General features: G+C 45.4%; 1 protein-coding gene across 1 annotated transcript; it reads right to left on the bottom strand.

Moving 5' to 3' along the window:
• Window positions 1–4,777: 4,777 nt before the first annotated feature.
• On the bottom strand, window positions 4,778–16,033 carry LOC135235886 (protein FAM222B-like). Its single transcript, XM_064301861.1, has 2 exons — window positions 15,468–16,033; window positions 4,778–10,932 (listed from the first exon to the last, which is right to left on the bottom strand). Exons 1-2 carry the CDS (start codon window positions 15,547–15,549, stop codon window positions 9,032–9,034), a joined length of 1,983 nt encoding a protein of 660 aa, XP_064157931.1. The 5' UTR covers window positions 15,550–16,033; the 3' UTR covers window positions 4,778–9,031.
• Between the last annotated feature and the right edge of the window lie 5,251 nt (window positions 16,034–21,284).

The raw sequence follows: 21,284 nt of genomic DNA, 5'->3' as shown, positions 1-21,284 counted from the left end.
ATTCCGGTATAGGGGGGAAAAAACGCTCTGGCTTGTTTGTATTTCTTTAAACCAATCACAATCACCTGGGCGGCGCTAAGCCCAGGATGCAGCGACGGTGGCCTTGCAAAAACGGTAACACACAGATAGCGAAAGGGGAGGAGAATTCCAACTGAAATAGTCGGCCAATGGCAGGCTTATACCCACAGTCTACCAACGCAACGCAAATAGTTGAAAAAATAGTTAAAATACTCGTTTCTGATATCATGAATTCAATTTTAACTAGTTAAATTTGGAATTCTTGATATCAGGAATTCAATTTTAACTAGTGAAAATTGGAATTTTTGATATCAAAAATGAAAGGTCCCATTGAAATGAATGGGGAAAACGCTTGAATTATAACTAGTTACAATTGAATTTGCGATATCCTCTAGAAATTAATTAAAGCTAAAACGGCTTGCCATAACAGTACCCCGGTTGAGAGCCAAATTCGATGACAAGCCAATGCGTGAGGTCTGGCGATTTGGGAATGTTAACTGCAGTCAGCCATGTAGGCTACTTAGCTAGCTAATCAATATTTGATAACTCAGGTTGGCATCTGAAAACACTAGTGAATGGTAGGTAATGCTAAAACTAGCTGGTTAGCTACCGATATAAGAAAGAAGCATTCAGCAGGCTCGGTCTTGCTTACCGCGTGCAACAAGCCGTGGTCACAAATAAATAATGTTGTCTTGGATCTTATTCCTCCGAAATGATAATACAGGGCAGTTAAAAACCAGCCATCATTTGCAGGAAAAAATCACCAATGTTCGCAATTTACAGTGCAGCAAAAAATACTCCTTACTGTTTGTATGACCCAATGACTTGGTAAATGGTAAATGGACTGCATTTATATAGCGCTTTTATCCAAAACGCTTTACAATTGATGCCTCTCATTCACCAGAGCAGTTAGGGGTTAGGTGTCTTGCTCAAGGACACTTCGACACGCCCAGAGCGGGGTTTGAACCGGCAACCCTCCGACTGCCAGACAATCGGTCTTACCTCCTGAGCTATGTCGCCCTACCTACGACTTAGTACAAATTCATAAAATATAACTCACTGTACATTTGCAGATGATATGTGCTCATAACCAGATTACAGTAAAGAACTAAGACCAAAAGTTGTCTACTAAAACTCCTAAACGAAAAATGCATGTTGATAACAAAGTGTTACTAATGTAACGCCCATTCCAGTGTCAAATAATCTCAGTGCCATCTTTGGCCAGACTGATTCTGTGGTAGTTTACAGGGTAGTATCAACGGCAGCACAGAAAACTTCCGCCATCTACTGTTCTGGAGTATGACGAGTATAAACAACAACATTTAACATCCTAGTGCAGTAGTTACTCAGTCCTGGGGACCAGTAATGTGGATCATTCATTCTTCATAGACTGTATAGCCATAGACTGACGTAATATGACCAACTGGGAATAAACATTTTAATAAGAAAAGCCGGTAGTTTGTTAAAATTCGGAGGTTTCAATAATGGCTTGCATGAAAACAAGCATACCCAGTGGGTCCCCAAGATCGAGTTTGGGAACCACTGCTCTTGCGACATTTCTAATACAGTAATTACATGTATTGATGGACATACTCTGCTATATATGCTTAAGTTGGATATTTACACTGGTCACATATTTTGGTAGTTAGTCAAATTTATGTGAATTACATCAATGATTTTCGTGTATGTCTTTGGACTTCTCGAATAGTCCTAGAAACAAAGTTGACAAAGCATGGCCACGAGAAGCTCTTGTGGCTCTGAAATTTGCAGTCTATATACTGTTAATAAAGTCTAGCCATTTTAGGTAGTTAGAGGTCTGAAAGTTGGATGCCTCCATGATCTGTGAATCGTGCTAAACGTAGTTTACTGAAAATTATGTTTCATTTCTTCCTCACAAAACTCTGACACTAATTTTTTTTTTAAGTTTTATATTAGCTCTGCAAAGTAGGAGGTATATGATTTTATGTAGTTATATAAGCCGCGTTTCCACCGCAGGAACTATACCCCGGAACTAGGAACCTTTCGAGGAACTCAGTGCGTTTCCACCGCAGGAACTAGGGTCTAAATTTAGTTCCTGGGGCTTTATTTTACCCCCCAAAAGGTTCCTGCTCGGGGGGTAGTACTTTCCGAAAGTACAGGAACCTTTTGGGTGGAGCTTGCAGCGCTGAACATTTCTGATTGGTCGAGTACTCGCAGCATTTTTTTGTGTTTTTTGTTTTCAGGCGCCATGTTTAAAAATATGCAGGCGCAAACCGATTTATTTTCATAATAACTTCAAATCAAACTTGTATGTTATGCGGCGCAGTAGCCTACTTTTGGTTATAGCCTGCCAACGTCTTGGAATTATAACGTGTGCTCTTCTGCTCTTTTCTTGCTTTAGTATTCGTTTTATAAAATGCTAAGCATTCGTGCTGGGACAGCATATTACGTACTAAAACATTCAAACGGATTAATTCGGTTGCTGAATATTTTCTTCCGGATTTCTTGTTAGCCCTTGTAATTGACTCAAAACGTTTGATACAGTTATGTGAGGTATGCGGTAGTTCTGCGTAATTAACATTGGTGATACAGTACAAGCAAACTGGAAATCACCTTCCGCACTTTTTGTCAGGGTAAAATAACAGGTTAATTCTAGTCATCGTCCCTTTAGCTTTTTCAGACTGCAGTAATTTTACTGCCATTTTTCAATTTCTCGAAAAGACCAGGAAGACTATGGACTCATTTATGGTGCATGGTTCGCATCTGGAGGGCACACTTCGCTGCTCGGCTAGCAGTAACTTCGAAGGAAAGCAAACGGTGGCTGTACCACTACTAATTTACATTTTCACGCAAGTCCGAGTTTTCGTTTTATTCTTGTCATTTTGCGATTAGCCTATATGGAACTGACGACGAGAAAGTAATCAAACAGCAAATTGTTTACAACGTGTGCATGTTTTCTGCTGTTGTTGCCAGTTATACATAGGGCCTATAAATGTGAATGCATTCTGTCGCTTCGGATGTCAAGACATGAAAGCGAATGTTCGCATAAAAACATAATGAATGTGTTTGAGAGGATATATGAAAATCAATAAATACAAAAGTAACCATATATAGTCATTGTTGGTAACCCGTTGTATATAAGTGGAATAAACCCCTACTACTTCAGTGGTAGTATGGGGTTACAGAAGAAATCATGACAGATGGACCGACGACAACATCGCTTTTTCATACGTCAGTGGGCTAATTTGCCTAATCTTCGCGGTACTTTAGACCCCGGTGGAAACGCAGACAACCATTGGCTGAAGGAACCTTTTAGTTCCTGGTAAAGTAGTTCCTGGGACTGAAAGTTCCGGGTAATTTTGGTGGAAACGCGGCCATAGAAATATATATGACTTAAATTTGAACCTCAGGTTGCTGGCAATATCAGATTGGGCTTTTAGATTTAAATTCAATTTCATGAATATGGTAATGATTCAAACTAATTTGAATTTTTAAATCTTTATTTTTAATTCCTTTTTAACTGTGCAAGTCCTCATTGGTTAGCTTGATATAGCAGGTATGCACCAGTGTTGGCATCTCTGCCTGAACAAATCGCTCAGTAAGGACCTTGTGTAAGACACACACACTTCTGCTTAGCATGACAACCACGGTTCTTTGGAAATGCAGCCTGAGCATATTCTGCAATGTAAGAGAAAGAGCAATGGAACAAACCTAGGGAATCCTGAGCTCATCAAGCCTGTAGTCCCTTGAGATCAAAACACACAAAATTGTGCCGGTTGTAAGAACCCTGACGCTAGTGCGCGCGGTACACCGGCGCTGCGGCCTGTGCGCGAGATAAGAGCAGCACAGAGGAGGCTGCCTCAGAATCTCATTACAAAGTGAAGCCTAAAAACTTCTCTCCAATTTGAAATTGTTATTTATGCATTGATTTCCATAAAGCTGACCGTAACAGAAGCATGCTCTTAAGACTGCTTAAGAACCCCAGAAAATTGGCATGGATGATGTTTCATACTGCCTGGGAGCAAAATACAGTTTCATATCAGCTCAATGTACCCTATAAATGGTGCCGATGGCTTCACTCAACAGCAGTTTCCAAGGAAACTTGCTTTTACAACTTGGCACTACATAATGCAATCCACTTTCCATCATGCTCTGAGCATCCATCAATCATCTGTGACTCAGATTGCTAAGCACAGCGTCACTGGCATTTGGCCCGGTAGTGGAAAATACTTCTTCTGGCTCTCCCTTCCCTTTCTCCCTTCCCATCCCATCCGATCCAGAGGTGGTGAGCTTGATTTGATGAAACTTTATGGATACATACTGGTTTTGGGCATAGCAGACATATTTTCCAGAATTTAAGGAGGCTCTTGAATGCTGCATTCAGCCAAACCATTGCCACTCAGTTCAGTCCCTGGAGCTGTGGCAGGGAGTTGAAAGGGTGACGCGTGTTTGGTCAAACTAGGACAAAGGCGGCACTGCTGGCTTGTTCAAATTGTGATTGAAGCTGAAAAATGAGCAGTCATTTCAGAGAAAGAGGACACCATTCACTGCCAGTGCACTCGTGGCGATTCTGATCTATGAAGTTTACAAGGTTCATATAGCGCATCAGACATGTAATGAATAGCTGCTATGGCCCCTACATCCCTGCAAACAATGCAGTTTAAACATGTCATGGGAACAGCAAATGCCACAACAATACCCCAGTAAACACATTTCACATCTGAATTATTCTCTCCATTGCAAGTCCATGTGGAAGAAAGAAACAGTGGAAGAGTCTGAGTAACAAGAGTTTTACAAATGCAAGTCATAATTTATTTTGGTTAGAAGGGAATGTTTGTGCAACACATAATGCCTCTCAAAAACAGGAGAACAAGAGGAAAAACAACTACATGAAAGGGAAAGCCAAACCTCCCCCCCACCCCCCAAACCCCAGAGGGAGACAGGGCACCACCTGACGATGCCCTGCATACTGAACAAACCCCCAGATGGAGACAGGGCACCACCTGACGATGCCCTGCACACTGAACAAACCCCCAGAGGGAGACAGGGCACCACCTGACGATGCCCTGCACACTGAACAAACCCCCAGAGGGAGACAGGGCACCACCTGACGATGCCCTGCACACTGAACAAACTCAACTCAACTGCCCAGTGGCCCAGTTCTATTTCTTGTTTTCTTTTAGGTCACACAAGCTGAAAAGGTGTGACGTTTTTGGGGGAATAAATGTACTTCACAGATCCCAGTGAGATTTCCTCAGAAATGAACACTTAGGCACTCTGAGCACCACTGGGACAGCACAATCCCTGAGGAACTGAGCTCGTAAATATTCATAAACCTTACAGTCCACCGTCAGTCTCAGGGGAAACGAAAACCTGTCACCTGTGAATCTGCAACAGCTTAAACCAACTGACATGTTTCATTAGCTACCCGTAACACATTAGGAGTTCTGTTAATGAATACAGTATCAGTAGTGAAGAATACTGGACTCCTCTCACTATGGACATTGCAACATTAGTGTATGTTTAGGGTGAGCATGTGTGCGCGCGTGTGTACAAACACCAAATACAGTATTTCCATGATTTAATCCATCGGAGGCACTTCAGATAATGAACAGAAACTTGCAAAAAAACAAGCTTTATTTCCCCTTCCCTTTGGGCTGTAACAAATCTTCATTAAAGTACAAAGTACACATTGGGGGGGGGGGGGGGTATGGAGCAGAACAGGGGACTCCTCGAAAATGAACAATTTTAGCCTGGTGAATTAAATCAGTTCCATTCCATCAGACCCTCTCTCACCCCTCTGAAATCCAGTACATTTCAAGTAAATATTTAATCTTGGAAATGTTACCTTGGTATAAGTAAATGTCACATCTGTCTAGCACTACTTTTAAAAACATAAATTAAAAATATATATTTTTTTATCACAGCAGTGTTAAAGTAAAACTGTAGCACAAATCCCAGACTTGACTTGTTTGCCATATAACCACAGTCTGAGGGGCAAGGCACATTGGAGACAACAGGGCAAAAAAGGGGGGGGGAGCAATGGAATAAAACTTACTTGTGAAAATAAAGATCTTGTGTCCAGGTTCCTGCTTGACAATCATTATTTGTGCATTTTTCATTCAATTCAGTAAATTTTGAATTTGCCATTTGCATTCAGTTTCCTATGTGCTCCAACCTTGAAATATAGAAAATGAGTCACAGCCCTATTTTTTCAAGAAAAACAAAGAATTAAGACTATAATCATGTTAAATAACAGGCAAATTAAGTAGTAGTTTGAAAATTTTAAAAATATGACATTTGTTACAGCCCATGACTACATAGACCTATACAGTATAAAACTTAATTAAAATAAAATTTCTAATTTATTTCCTTGCCACTTCATTCAATCGTTGTACTTCTATCAAACTACTAACTTAAGAAGACACATGCTGCCAATATGCCAACACTGTCCATTAGATCAGTTTGATTTCCCCAATTCATGCTTGTTCTCGAGTCCCAGGTCCAAATACTTAAGGCTTTTTTGAGGGTTGTCTGGGAGGGAGACAAACAGTGCGTGCATGAGTGTGTGAATCAGCCCCCACAAACAGCCCCCGCAAACACTACTCACACACCATCACAGGCAACATTCAGAGAATACTTCCTTTCAAATTACAGCAGTATCGTAGTGAAACCAGTGTACATTAAAATAAACAATACATTTGCTATTCTGCTTGAGAAAGTCCTTTCTTTTTAACTTAGCAGTTGCAAGTGATCAATTTGCTTTCTTCACATGTGTACTGGGTAACTCTTCATTTCTTCATTTACAAATTAGTAGCAACTATGTCTAACATTATTTTTAAGTGAAAAAAAGATCAAAATTCTGATTTGGCTTGTAGTTACGATTAGTACTACTCTGTCAGATACTTGGCTATATGTCAGGTGTGGTAGAAAGTTTAGTCTTCCAAATGTTTAACTCCCACCCAACAAATCAACCAAATATCTCATCTCAGTAATTCAAGTGTTTGTTAAAATGACAAAAAAAAGCTACACCTTCCAAAGTTGTTTTCTAACTTGAAGCGATCCCATTCACAAATAAAGAAAGAAAAAAAACGTTGCATATTACTAATGAACTTGCTGGGCGGAAACTGAATGTGTGAGAAACTATGCGGACACAGACGCCTGGATTTGTATCTGCACTGTAGTGTCTGAGAGAATGTCAACCGCTCTCCCTTTCTGAGGGTGCTACTCATCAGTACAAACACCTGATAAGAGATAGCTTCACTGAGAGAGCCAGTCTTGGCCATCGACCTGATTGAACATATTTAACAGTCACCTTTCAAAAATAACTTAAGAAGTGTTCATAATAAAGATGCATTAACACTAAACATATACAAAGTGTCAGTTTGTGTCCTCTGGAGAGCCAAATGAACATTTGATTCTTACAAAAGAGCAAATAAAAAAAATAAAAAGTAAACTTAAGGGGGAAAAAAGGTCAGCAGTCCCATTAAATCTGATCAAAGGAGAAACACACAGGTACGAAAATCTAAATATGTCATGCCTCAATATTGTTTTCTGAAACTGGTAACATTTTACACTTCTTTTCAGTCATCCCATTCATAAAAACACTATTCTAACAATCGGCTTAAAACCGAACAAGTGGTTCAGAGCACCCACAAATTTTTCAAACTCACTAAGATTGACTTCTACACAGAATACTATGTGATATTGTGTGGCAGATACAACTAATAGGATTAAAAAGATTTATGAAGGACCAACGTCTCAAAGTAGAACATGGCCATACATACATATTTTTTAACCATAGCCAACTGCTTCAAGTTCACATCAGTATATGCGGTTTCATTTTAAGTTACGGCGGAAGTGACATTTCCAACTGCTGACAAAACCAGAATCAGCACGCACCAACGCTGCAAAAAATGACTGCAAAAACAGGGTGTAGTGTGGAGTAGGGCAGACACAAAGCCCCACGCTAGCTTCTGTATCAGTTTATCGCCTGGTTAACCTATGCAAAGTCCACTTCTGAGGTCCAGCAATATGTTCAGCGTAGAAGCTCATACTCGTGTGGAACAGCTTGGGCAAACTGTGTATGGGTGAAGCATCACACTGAACCATTAGGAATGGGTGAGGTATCACACTGAACCATTAGGAATGGGTGAGGCCTCACACTGAACCATTAAGAATGGGTGAGGTATCACACTGAACCATTAGGAATGGGTGAGGCCTCACACTGAACCATTAGGAATGGGTGAGGCCTCACACTGAACCATTAAGAATGGGTGAGGTATCACACTGAACCATTAGGAATGGGTGAGGCCTCACACTGAACCATTAGGAATGGGTGAGGCCTCACACTGAACCATTAGGAATGGGTGAGGCCTCACACTGAACCATTAAGAAGGTTTTGGCTGTTCAGCACAGAGGAGGCCCGGGAAAGGCGTGTTGGTGGGAGAGTGCTGCATAGGGCTTCTGTGAACAGCAGCCAATACAGATAGACTCAGGCCCTGAACATCAGAAGAACATGAACAGCGGCTCTAGATTCTGCACTCAGCAGTTCTGCATCGGTGCAAAAACGTGTGACAAAATGACATTGTTAGATCAATGTTATGATAAAGAAAAGAAACGGCTATCATCATAATAATAATAATAATACCACCACCACAATGAATACACTCCCAGGTGCTAGATTTCTAGCTTGGAAATCAAACAAAATAAAAATGGACGAGGGTGCACTATAACATGGATGATAAATGGGGGAAAGAGGAAATGAAGCCCATTTAAAACGCAGAAGAAAACAGCTCGTTTTTCTAACAAGTGAGTAACATTAAGGAGTGTTATTTAGAAAACGTTTCAATTGATCACTTGCAAGATTGACAACAACAAAAACACTGCTTGCTCTTAAATATATATATATATGTATATATATATAGATATGTAAATATATATATACTTTTTTAAAGTTAGCTTCATTTGAATGAATTCATTTTTATGCATTTAAGACTAAAAGATCAATAACTACGTACACAGAAGTTGTAGCTTATCTGAACCCTGGAACCTGAATATGAGTATTTCTGCTGTGGCTGGGCTCTGGGGCTCTGCCCCCCAGGGCCAGGCTCTGGTCTCTGAAGCAGGGTGCCTGGTATTCCCCGCCCACATACTCCATGCCCTGCATCACGCCAGTCTGGCCAGAGGACCCGGCCCCAGCCCTGTACTGCGTCCCTGGGGCGCAGTCTACAGGGCCCCCTGGTGGTCCCCCGTGGAATGGCAAGGCCAGGTCCTGTGACCCGGAGCTGTCACTGTTAGGCGTCGGCAGGACGCCGTTCCACATGGGCTGGAAGTAGTGGCCATTGGCGTAGGGCACGACCCCCGGCATCCCACTGACGGGCGGGGAGGGCGTAGGCTTCTCCATGGGGGCCGCCAAGCCGTAGGGCTGGCCAGCGCACGGGTCCTGCGGGTAGCTCCGCCCCTGCCGGTCCCGGGGCTGCCGACTGCAGGGGTTCCGTTCCTCTGAGACTCGCTGCTGTGGGTGAGAGAGGTGCTGCTGGTTCCAGCAGCGCTGCTGCTGCTGCTGCTGCATGTCGCTGCTGTAGACTGGCATGCGGTTGGTGGTGGCGGGTGGGGCGGCCGGCTTGTCCATGGAGCCGAGGGCGCAGGACGGAAGGGGCGCGGGGGCGGGGTTCTGGGCGGACACGCGGGAGCTGGCGTTGATGAGCAGGTTGCGGTTGATGGGGCTGGGGTTGGCGATCTGTCCCTCGCACACTGAGGTAGTGCTGGCGCCCGGCCGCGGCTGGCAGAACTGGCTGATCTGCTGCACGATGCTGCTCAGGTCCGCCGGCCGGCCCTGCTGCCGGCCCGACGCCATGGACAGCGGGATGGTGGAGGTAGACACGGTCACGTTGGGCGGAGCCTCGCCGTCCGCCATCTTCCTGGGTCCATGCAGTCCGGGCAGGCCAGGGGGCTGCTGCAGAGTCTGTGCTTGGGGCAGGACCTGCGGCTGCTGCAGAGTCTGTGCTTGGGGCAGGACCTGCGGCTGCTGCAGAGTCTGTGCTTGGGGCAGGACCTGCGGCTGCTGCAGTTTTGGCAGCTGGGCCATACCTGGGAGCTGCCTCGGATCCTGCGGTGTCTGTGGATGGGGCAGGCCTGTCTGTTGCTGCTGTTGTTGTTGCAGCTGCCGTTGTAAAGTCTGTTGATGCTGCAGCATCTGTTGCTGCTGCTGTTGCTGCAGCTTCTGTTGCTGCAGCGTCTGTTGCTGCAGCTTCTGTTGCTGCAGCGTCTGTTGCTGCTGCTGTTGCTGCAGCGTCTGTTGCTGCTGCTGTTGCTGCAGCGTCTGTTGCTGCTGCTGTTGTTGCAGCGCCTGTTGCTGTTGCTGCAGCGTCTGCTGTAAAGTCTGTTGGCGCTGCAGAGTCTGTTGCTGCTGGTGTAAAGTTTGTGGATGCGGCAGGCCTTGTTGTAAAGTTTGCGGATGCAGCAGGCCTGGTTGCTGCTGCAGCTGTAAAGTTTGCGGGTGCGGGTGCGGGTGCAGCAGGCCCTGGCGCTGGGGCAGGGGTCTGGCCCGGGCGTTGCTCTGGGCCTGGGGGAGGTTTAAAGTGCTCTGAGTGCCGTACGGCCCGCTGGGGGGGTTCATGGTCACCTCTGGGAGCAGACGCGCTCGGCCGCTTTCAAAGCCTTTGAGGATCCCTTTGATGGGCCCTTTGAGGGGCCCCTTGACGATGGCGAGGAGGCCGGTCTTGGCGCTGGCGGGAGTCGGGTACGGGCTGTAGCGCTGGCTGGACGTGTCCAAGCCGTTCACGGTGCGCCGAATGTGCTTCCTCTGCGGAACTTTGATGCTGTTGGGGAAGATTTTTATCGTCAGTGGGCTGTTGGCAACTCTCTTAGCATAGGCATCCAGTTCCGCTGGTGTTGGATACTGTGCAGATCTCATTTTCTGGGTAGTGTCCCCTGGTGAACAAGACAAAAACACAAAAGGAAAGGCAGTTTAGGTCTGAAAGAAATATTGACTTCCTGTTGACGATGAACTCATTAATCTTTAACTATGAAAGTTCATTAAACACAAGTGATTTCATTGAGCCTTTCTTCTTTCTGAGAACAGAGAAGTCCCTATCAACCTGAAATAAACAATTCATACAAAACTGACATACATACAGAAAAATGGTAAAACTACGGTGGCCATTACATACATAAACATGCACAGGAGTAAATAAACATATCTGTGACAGAGGCATGACTGAGTGTAGGCTGTGTGTGCTCACAGTAGTCACGCTGACACTGACATTACAGAGGCATTCTTTTCTACAAACGTATCTCAGCATGCAACTACTGATGCTCCAATACGATCATAAAAATGGACTGCATTTATATAGCGCTTTTATCCAAAGCGCTTTACAATTGATGCCTCTCATTCGCCAGAGCAGTTAGGGGTTAGGTGTCTTGCTCAAGGACACTTCGACACGCCCAGGGCGGGGTTTGAACCGGCAACCCTCCAACTGCCAGACAATCGGTCTTACCTCCTGAGCTATGTCGCCCCGGGTGATAAAGACTATCAGAGTTCAGTTGTGTTCTCGGGTTTGTTATTTTGTTTTGTGAAATCTTGCATCTCCAAGTGGTCTTTGTGTTTCCTGTGTTGTTAAATGCATTCTGGGAAATTAGATTGCGGTTCGAGAGTTGTCACTTTGTTTTGTGTAATGTTGTGTTGCTAAATTGTTGCTGCGTTTTCGGAGTTGTTTTTCCGTTTTTATTTATTCACTTGTCTTGTCCTTAACGGCCACCCTATAAAACTAGTGCTTAACTTGCACTGGACTGTAGACTCTATCTTGGTGCTCTCCTACTGTCTATGTTCAAACCATACAACTGGTCAAAAACATTCTACTGTAGAATCTTCTGGAAGACCAAAGGAGTACCTCCAGGTTACATTTCTTGGCCCCTCTAGTTTACCATTTGCACAAACAACTTTGACTGTACTGGGAAAAAAAGCTCTAACTATATTTAAATGCAGATGAAATGATGGTGACCATGTGCACATGCATTGAAACAGGCTATCCAAAACTGCAGGAAGCTCTATCTCTCTAGGTAATTTACAGTGCAACCCTACAGCCATGTTAAGATGCTGGACATGTGAAGCGTCAGATCGTTTATAATTGTATAACTCCTCTTTTGAAAGCAAGAAAGCCATTTTCCTCATTAATTAGGGTAGATATGCTTGTGTGCCACGGACACAGTTCCTCATGGAACTCCATCACAGAGGCCACTGACCAATCACTGTTCTCTGTATCAGAGGGTTAGCAGGAGAGCTTGTAGGCCATTTCATTGGTTAAATTCGATCTAAAAGGCTGCGTTGGGCAAAGGCCCCGTTTAGCACTTACGCGTTACAAACGTTTTAGAAACTCAGTCCACGAGCCACATCAAGTAAAGCATTAAGTGGATCTGAAAAATGGATTAATCAAAAATGATGCTCAGTGCGATTTTCATTCCAGTCTAAGAGGCTTCCTTCCCAGTTTCACACCATCTATTAACACTGCAGTTCTGCTTTTCAGCTGCAGGACATGGTGTAAATAACAGTGAAATTTAACAGTGAAACTGGACAGTTTATCATGAACTCACCCAGAGCTCAATCCTACCTGCAGAACCCTGAAACACATGCAGTGATATGAGCATGCACCTGCTAAAGCCCCTGCAGAACCCTGAAACACATGCAGTGATATGAGCATGCACCTGCTAAAGCCCTTTTGGGTCTAAATGAGTCGGCAGTGTGTGGAGTGGAGCCTCCTGATTCATACTGTGCGTAATAATCTAATGCTTTTGCCTCCACGTTCCAGGTCGTTTTCAGACCCTTTCGAGTATTACTGCTTGTATACTTATATTATTTAGCCTACAAGGTAATCAGCTTGGTTAAGCTTTTATTACAGATAAGATAATCAGCCTGGTTAAGCTTGTATTATAGACTAGATAATAAGCCGGGTAAAGCTTGTTTACAAGTAAGGCTCATATTGCCTTTGGCTTTTACCGATTCGCACATTTGAGATTTTATGTTTCCATGCATCAAAAAAGTTGTTCCTGTTTGACTGAGATTATGTAAACAATGTCCTTGAGGCGAAATCTACCCTTTGTCAAGACCCGCCCAACTCCCGCTCTCCTTAGTTATGTTTGTTAATTCCATCAAGCTTTTGCTTCAGAAAGCAAGTTTCCACAGAAAACCCATTTAATCCCTTAACCCAAAGCATTTAAATAGGCAATTTCTACCTGGGTGCACTACTCTTAAATAAGGCTCGAAGGCTGGGCCCCCTAAGGCTGGGCCCCCTAAGGCTGGGCCCCCTAAGGCTGGGCCCCCTAAGGCTGGGCTCCCTAAGGCTGGGCTCCCTAAGGCTGGGCTCCCTAAGGCTGGGCTCTCTAATGCTGGGCTCTCTAAGGCTGGGCTCTCTAATGCTGGGCTCTCTAAGGCTGGGCTCTCTAAGGCTGGGCCCTAAGGCTGGGCCCTAAGGCTGGGCCCCCTAAGGCTGGGCCCCCTAAGGCTGGGCCCCCTAAGGCTGGGCTCCCTAAGGCTGGGCTCCCTAAGGCTGGGCTCCCTAATGCTGGGCTCTCTAAGGCTGGGCTCTCTAATGCTGGGCTCTCTAAGGCTGGGCTCTCTAATGCTGGGCTCTCTAATGCTGGGCTCTCTAAGGCTGGGCTGGGCTCTCTAATGCTGGGCTCTCTAAGGCTGGGCTCTCTAAGGCTGGGCTCCCTAAGGCTGGGCTCCCTAAGGCTGGGCTCTCTAAGGCTGGGCTCTCTAAGGCTGGGCTCCCTAAGGCTGGGCTCTCTAATGCTGGGCTCTCTAAGGCTGGGCTCTCTAATGCTGGGCTCCCTAAGGCTGGGCTCTCTAAGGCTGGGCTCTCTAAGGCTGGGCTCTCTAAGGCTGGGCTCCCTAAGGCTGGGCTCTCTAAGGCTGGGCTCTCTAAGGCTGGGCTCCCTAAAGCTGGGCTCCCTAAAGCTGGGCTCTCTAAGGCTGGGCTCTCTAATGCTGAGCTCTCTAAGGCTGGGCTCTCTAAGGCTGGGCTCTCTAAGGCTGGGCTCCCTAAAGCTGGGCTCCCTAAAGCTGGGCTCCCTAAAGCTGGGCTCTCTAATGCTGGGCTCCCTAAGGCTGGGCTCCCTAAGGCTGGGCTCTCTAATGCTGGGCTCTCTAATGCTGAGCTCCCTAAGGCTGGGCTCCCTAAGGCTGGGCTCCCTAAGGCTGGGCTCTCTAATGCTGGGCTCTCTAAGGCTGGGCTCTCTAATGCTGGGCTCCCTAAGGCTGGGCTCTCTAAGGCTGGGCTCTCTAAGGCTGGGCTCTCTAAGGCTGGGCTCTCTAAGGCTGGGCTCTCTAAGGCTGGGCTCTCTAAGGCTGGGCCCTCTAAGGCTGGGCCCCCTAAGGCTGGGCCCCCTAAGGCTGGGCTCTCTAAGGCTGGGCTCTCTAAGGCTGGGCTCCCTAAGGCTGGGCTCCCTAAGGCTGGGCTCTCTAAGGCTGGGCTCTCTAAGGCTGGGCTCCCTAAGGCTGGGCTCTCTAAGGCTGGGCTCTCTAAGGCTGGGCTCCCTAAGGCTGGGCTCTCTAAGGCTGGGCTCTCTAAGGCTGGGCTCCCTAAGGCTGGGCCCCCTAAGGCTGGACTGGGCTCCCCAATTAGCTGTGAAAAATTGGGCCCCAGAGAAGTAGTTCATTCAGAAGCAGTCTCCAGACCACCAGCCAGAGACAGGCAGTCTCCAGACCAACAGCCAGAGACAGGCAGTCTCCAAACCACCAGAATCTCAGTGTGAAGGCCCATTATGAAGTGACTTTGAGGCGGATGGCTTTGGTATTACAGAGGGCACAGGTTGGCACCCTCTCACTGATATTGAAGTCTTATTCTTTCGATGAATGAGGGGAAACAAATGATGCCAGAATAATTAACTCACTTAAAGTAGTTGTTTTACTTAAAGCACAATTCCAGCACATCCAGGTCATCCCAAAGGCCGTGTTTTAATGATAAACAAGTGGCAAAGGTTGTGTTGAGTCTCATAGACTAAAAACATCACAGCAGAATGGTATGAGGCCTGACTCTGCCCCTCACAAACCACAAAAGGCCCATTTCCACACAAACCACAAAAATGTATACACTTAAAACTCCCTCACACCTCTCACAGAAGTGTCAATGTTTTGGCTGTAAAATTAGCAATTCATTCCTGATTACACAATGTTCTTCATGAAAACATTTTGTCTTTTATACTTAGATACTGCCATAGAATAAGCTGCATGGTGGCATTCTTGAAACAAACCAGCTGAACTTCTGTACCTTTATACGCAATAAAAACAACAAGAAAAATGTTTTAATGAATTAAATTAAGTCGAAAATGCAATTGTAAGATGTCGAGTTTTAATAATGCATTAAATTTAATACAGTTGCAATAGCAATTATTTCAAACCAGTAATCACTGCTCACATGAAAGGCATTATACATATTTTCATGGAGTTGAAGGGCAGAGGAAGCACTCACATTTCTGAAGTCCAGAGTTCATCTGCGAGTGGGAGAGAAGCTGGAGGGAAAGGTCACCTGCTACTGGCAGACAGGCCAGCATTTCACAGGCACTAATGCAGCACAGGGCACCCACATCACACTGAAAAAGACAGAACACACAGTGTTAACACTAATGCAGCACAGGGCACCCGCATCACACTGAAAAAGACAGAACACACAATGATAATGTGTGGGACACACAAGCTGACTGCCAAGAGGCACAATTTCCCCAACAGAGCTCAGACTGAAATCACACGTTGTCTTCCTAGACAATCGAAGCAAAACGTAGATATCGGATGAGATCAATAACCTATTATTCAAATGGAATCGGAATTTACTGGCTCCTGCTGTACTTGGGCAGCAAATAGCTTGTCCCTGTACTATTTCAGTCTACTTTAATTCCAAAACCTAGATCAAAAGGCTTTAAAAAAAGGATGACCAACATTGCTTTTAAAATCCCTTGTTCATTTCTAGGGGACAGAGTTTCATTCGGGTTATCTGGAATATTTTCTAAGGTTGAAGGCATCAAACGTGGCATCCCAGGGCGATCAGCTGAATCAAAGCTGGCTGGTGAAATTTCAATCACCAATTATTGTTAGCAAAAAGTCCTACATCTGTAGCAAAGAGATTCGAATCAACAACTGATTTTTTGTGAATTCTAAAAAAAAAAGCTCTATAGCACCACCATGTGTTTCAATTGGGCCAATACTTTAAGTTTATGCTCTTGACGTGAATGCCAATCTACTTGAGTTCCATAAATTTATGTCAAATGGCTTGAGAGTTATTAGCATTTTTGTGGCTAATGTCCCCCAGAATCTACCACTGTACAACATTTCGTCAAGTTTGATTCATAAACCTTAAGTTAATGCATTTACAATTCATTCTGTAGTATGCAGTTCTCAAGATGCATGAATCACTTGACATTCTCTGAGAAATGGCTCCAGCTGCTTTCCAAACGGTTTGTCTGATGTCACAGACGATTTGCTGACTACAGCTCCCATCAGTGACTGTGCTGTAAAGCAGGATGTGCCCGGGCCAATGAGAGGCTCCATTACCATTACTCATCTTTACTAACCAGTTCCCTCAAGCACAACCAGGTTTACTTTCAGTTCCTACGAAATGTGCAAGCAGCTTGAGCTTAACGATGCCATCAAAAAAATTATTTTTGATTTTGGAAGGGCTGCTAAAAGTAGTTTTAAAGCACAAAAATGTTAAAGACCAAAACATTTTCAAACACATAACATCCTGATGTCTGGGTTTGGATTGGGGGGGTGTTAGTGTCAGACACCACGCAGCTGAATTAACATGGGACATTTTACTGTGCGACCATTACAATCATACATGATCCACATGATCTGGTGATAATCTTCAACTTTAACAGAGCAGCTAGAGGCTAACACATCTACAGTGGTCTGCATGACAGAAATTAGCACTTTAAAATGATCACACAAAGGTCAGGTTGACAGCTCACTTCACCCCCAGAGAGAATGGCGTTTTGCAAATAACCACGCTTCCACCATGCCACTTGGCTGGACACCAGCAGCATTCACCCCCCTGCCTCTATCATTACTGTGGAGATCGGCATGGAGGCAAGCAAAGCTGATCAGAACAGATGGGACAGTGAAATTCCCAGAGAAAGCGATCACACATACAGGAAAGAAACTTGCACATATAAATGTGGACAGGGTTAAAGTTTCCCTTTAGCAACCATTAACTGCTGAGAGAATTCATGCAGCTGATGTTTGTTGCTTCAACACCGCCAAGAGAGAAAAGCAACCCACAGTTTAGGTACTGAAGTGCCTTAACTGAAGCCCCCAAACAGCTCAGCTTTGCCAGAAAGGTACAGAAAAAGATGAACAGGCAAATGGAGTTTGAAACCCTACTCAGACAGAGCACAAGGAAATAACCAGAATTTGGCATTAACACCCAGCACCCGCCAAATTTGGGTAGAATTTGCGAGTTGGCGTATAACTGCGTCGCTCTTACTAGCCACTCTGGCGGGTGAACTTTCGGTAGCAGTTTCTTCTTTAAAACAATTATTGTGGTTCACAAAAGGCATCTGACATAATTAAGTCCATCCGAGATTACACTACATGATACTACATCTCCCATGAGCAATGGGTGCAATCCGTGTGTTCATCCCATTACCCCATCCACCTCACCTTATCGCTCTTGCTTCCTCAGTCAAGCTGGGAGTAAATTTGTTAGGAAGGCAAACTCGGCCAAAATCAAACCACAGCGCAGAACACAAATGTGTGTATATCATAGGGCTCAGTGGAGAATTCTATGCTAACAAAATTTAAATGGTACCATTTCTTTGAGAGAAGAATAGTGCGATTATTATAGGATATAATTATTCTTGACAAGGTTCTAAATGATTTGTAAATCCTCAAGCTAATCTGATTTTGCATCGGTGATTCACCAAAACTGAACAGGATTTTTGAGAAATTCCAACATCCACTGTGAAATTTGCATTTCAATATCCTTTCACATTTTCCAAGTACCCATCCTCCCCCGCACACACACTAAACAGAGAACAGCCCAGGCATACACTACGACAGCCATACAGGATGCTAACACACAAATGAGCAACGGCTGCAGTATAAAATTACGGGTTGCGATGACAATTCAGAACGGTGGCTGGGTGATAAATCATGGGTTGATTTACACTCTGGGTGAAAATGTATCCACTCTTAAATCTCCCTGTGGCTAAGCACCTTCTGCCCCACTAATGTGGGGGGAGAGGGATTACTTCCTGCAGACAAGAATTACTACTGCACTGCAAGTAAATTCCTCTAAAGCTCGGGGACAAAAACGTAACGCGGGACTCACACACAGTAAAGCCTGAAAAGCTGACCTCAGCAGCCTCGATGGCTGTGTGTGTGCGTGTGTGCTGTCACACCCCAGCCAGTTACAAACACAAACCCTTCCCCGGGTCGAGGGAGGGGGCGGCACGGCGGGCCGGGGAAGGGGAGGGGGGCGGCGCGGCAGGGCCGGGGCACACACACAGGCTACATGTGCGCGGACACATACAGGCTACATGTGCACACACACACACACACAGGCTACATGTGCACACACACACACACACACACACACAGGCTACATGTGCGTGGACACACACAGGCTGCATGTGCACACACACACAGGCTACATGTGCACACACACACACGCACACACAGGCTACATGTGCACACACACACACACACAGGCTACATGTGCACGTACACACACACATACAGGCTACATGTGCACACACACACACAGGCTACATGTGCACACACACACACAGGCTACATGTGAAGACACACACACAGGCTACATGTGCAGAGACACACACACAGGCTACATGTGCACACACACAGGCTACATGTGCACACACACAGGCTACATGTGCAGAGACACACACACAGGCTACATGTGCACACACACACACACACACACAGGCTACATGTGCAGAGACACACACACAGGCTACATGTGCAGAGACACATATAGGCTACATGTGCACACACACACACACACAGGCTACATGTGCAGACACACACACACACACACACAGGCTACATGTGCAGACACACACACACACACACACACATAGGCTACATGTGCACACACACACACAGGCTACATGTGCGCACACACACACAGGCTACATGTGCAGAGACACACATAGGCTACATGTGCACACACACACACAGGCTACATGTGCAGACACACAAACACAGGCTACATGTGCGAGCACACACACACACAGGCTACATGTGCAGAGACACACATAGGCTACATGTGCACACACACACAGGCTACATGTGCAGACACACACACACACAGGCTACATGTGCGAGCACACACACACACAGGCTACATGTGCAGACACACACACACAGGCTACATGTGCGCGCACACACACACACAGGCTACATGTGCAGACACACACACACACACACAGGCTACATGTGCACACACACACACAGGCTACATGTGCACACACACACAGGCTACATGTGCAGACACACACACACACACACAGGCTACATGTGCAGACACACACACACACAGGCTACATGTGCAGACACACACACAGGCTACATGCACACACACACACACACACACACACACACACAGGCTACATGTGCACACACACACACACACACACAGGCTACATGTGCACACACACACACACACACACACAGGCTACATGTGCAGACACACACACACACAGGCTACATGTGCAGACACACACACACAGGCTACATGTGCACACACACATACACACACACACACATAGGCTACATGTGCACACACACACACACACACACACACACACACAGGCTACATGTGCACACACACAGGCTACATGTGCACACACACACACACACACACACACAGGCTACATGTGCACACACACACACACACACACACACAGGCTACATGTGCACACACACACACACACACACACAGGCTACATGTGCAGACACACACACACAGGCTACATGTGCACACACACACACACACAGGCTACATGTGCAGACACACACACACAGGCTACATGTGCACGCACACACACAGGCTACATGTGCACACACACACAGAGCGCTCTCTTCCTTCACAAGTCACATGCAGTCCATCCCTACGCACAGCCAGGCCACCCGAGGCTAACCCAGCTGTGCTGTGCTTTCTAGCCTCACAGTAAACATTTTCCAACACAGTTCATGTTTTCCACTCCGTTAACCTCGGCGGTCCCGGATTGGCGGTCCAGGGCTCCCCCCCGTGTTGGACCGAGTCTCAGGACGTTCCTCCGTTTCCCGAGACAAGAGCAGCTAAGCGTTAGGGCTGTCAAAAAATATTCTAAGTTCGAAAACTATTCAAAAATCTTTTTTTTTTTTTTTTTTTAAAGTTCGAATATAAATTTGAGCATTTGAATATTAGTTTTGGATCCCGCGTTTTGTAATTAACATTTTGTAATTAATATACAGGCTTTAATTTCATGCGGTGAATCATGTTCGTGCACGCAAAGTTCATTTCCCGCGCTAACGTTACTGGTCAGCTAACAATTTAGGCTAAATAATGTTCCCATGGCAGGCTATGTTTCCCTTCTGTTCTGAAGATTTTGATAAAATTGGATGCTGAAAGAAGTTAAACAAACTAAACCGCGCAAGTAATGTATGTTGTTTTAGGCTACAGGTATTAGCCGTTTGAATAGTATTTGTGTTAAGAAATAAACAGGGATTTCCTATAAACAATCATTTCCCTATTATTGTGATTAATAAATGCCGAGTTGTGGCAAATTACATCCACGAGAAAGTGCTTTATTCATTTGCGCATTAGGCTATAGAAACTGCAGGTGGCTCATTTATAAAATGAACTTGCGTGCATACGTCAAGTGAAGACCTGACGTAAGCCACAGCCGTTTCCACGGTCAAATCGATTCATGTTGAAATTTTATAAACCACTGCTTTGACGTGAATTTCTATAAATGAGGCCCCACATGTAGTAACCTAGTATGAAAGTTCACCGATGTCCAGAAGCTGTGCTGAGTGGGAGATGACTGAAGCCGATCTGCGATGTCAAAGCGGCGTAAGGCTCACCCCGCAGGGACCTGGGAAAGGTCACGCCCACCCAGCTTTGGTTGTGCAGTCACAGGCAAACCATCCAAGCACAGACACAGCAGCCACTCATCACTGCTACGAGCTGTGCCAAGACAACAAAGCTACAAGTCTGCAACTACACATCTCAGCTAAGTTCAAACAGGTCTATGTCTACACAGCTACATGTAGATTACAGTGCCCTCTT

This window comes from Anguilla rostrata, chromosome 12 (assembly GCF_018555375.3).
Source record: "Anguilla rostrata isolate EN2019 chromosome 12, ASM1855537v3, whole genome shotgun sequence".
NCBI lineage: Eukaryota > Metazoa > Chordata > Actinopteri > Anguilliformes > Anguillidae > Anguilla > Anguilla rostrata.
The sequence above is the reverse complement of the archived record's forward strand: the minus strand, read 5'-3'. Positions and strand labels throughout refer to the sequence as shown.

Bases quoted from the DNA above. Each gene is read 5' to 3' on its own strand.
- LOC135235886 (XM_064301861.1), bottom strand. From the start codon at position 15,549: ATGCTGGCCTGTCTGCCAGTAGCAGGTGACCTTTCCCTCCAGCTTCTC. The intron at 10,933-15,467 runs GTGAGTGCTTCC...CTTGTTCACCAG, and splicing joins GAACTCTGGACTTCAGAAAT to GGGACACTACCCAGAAAATG.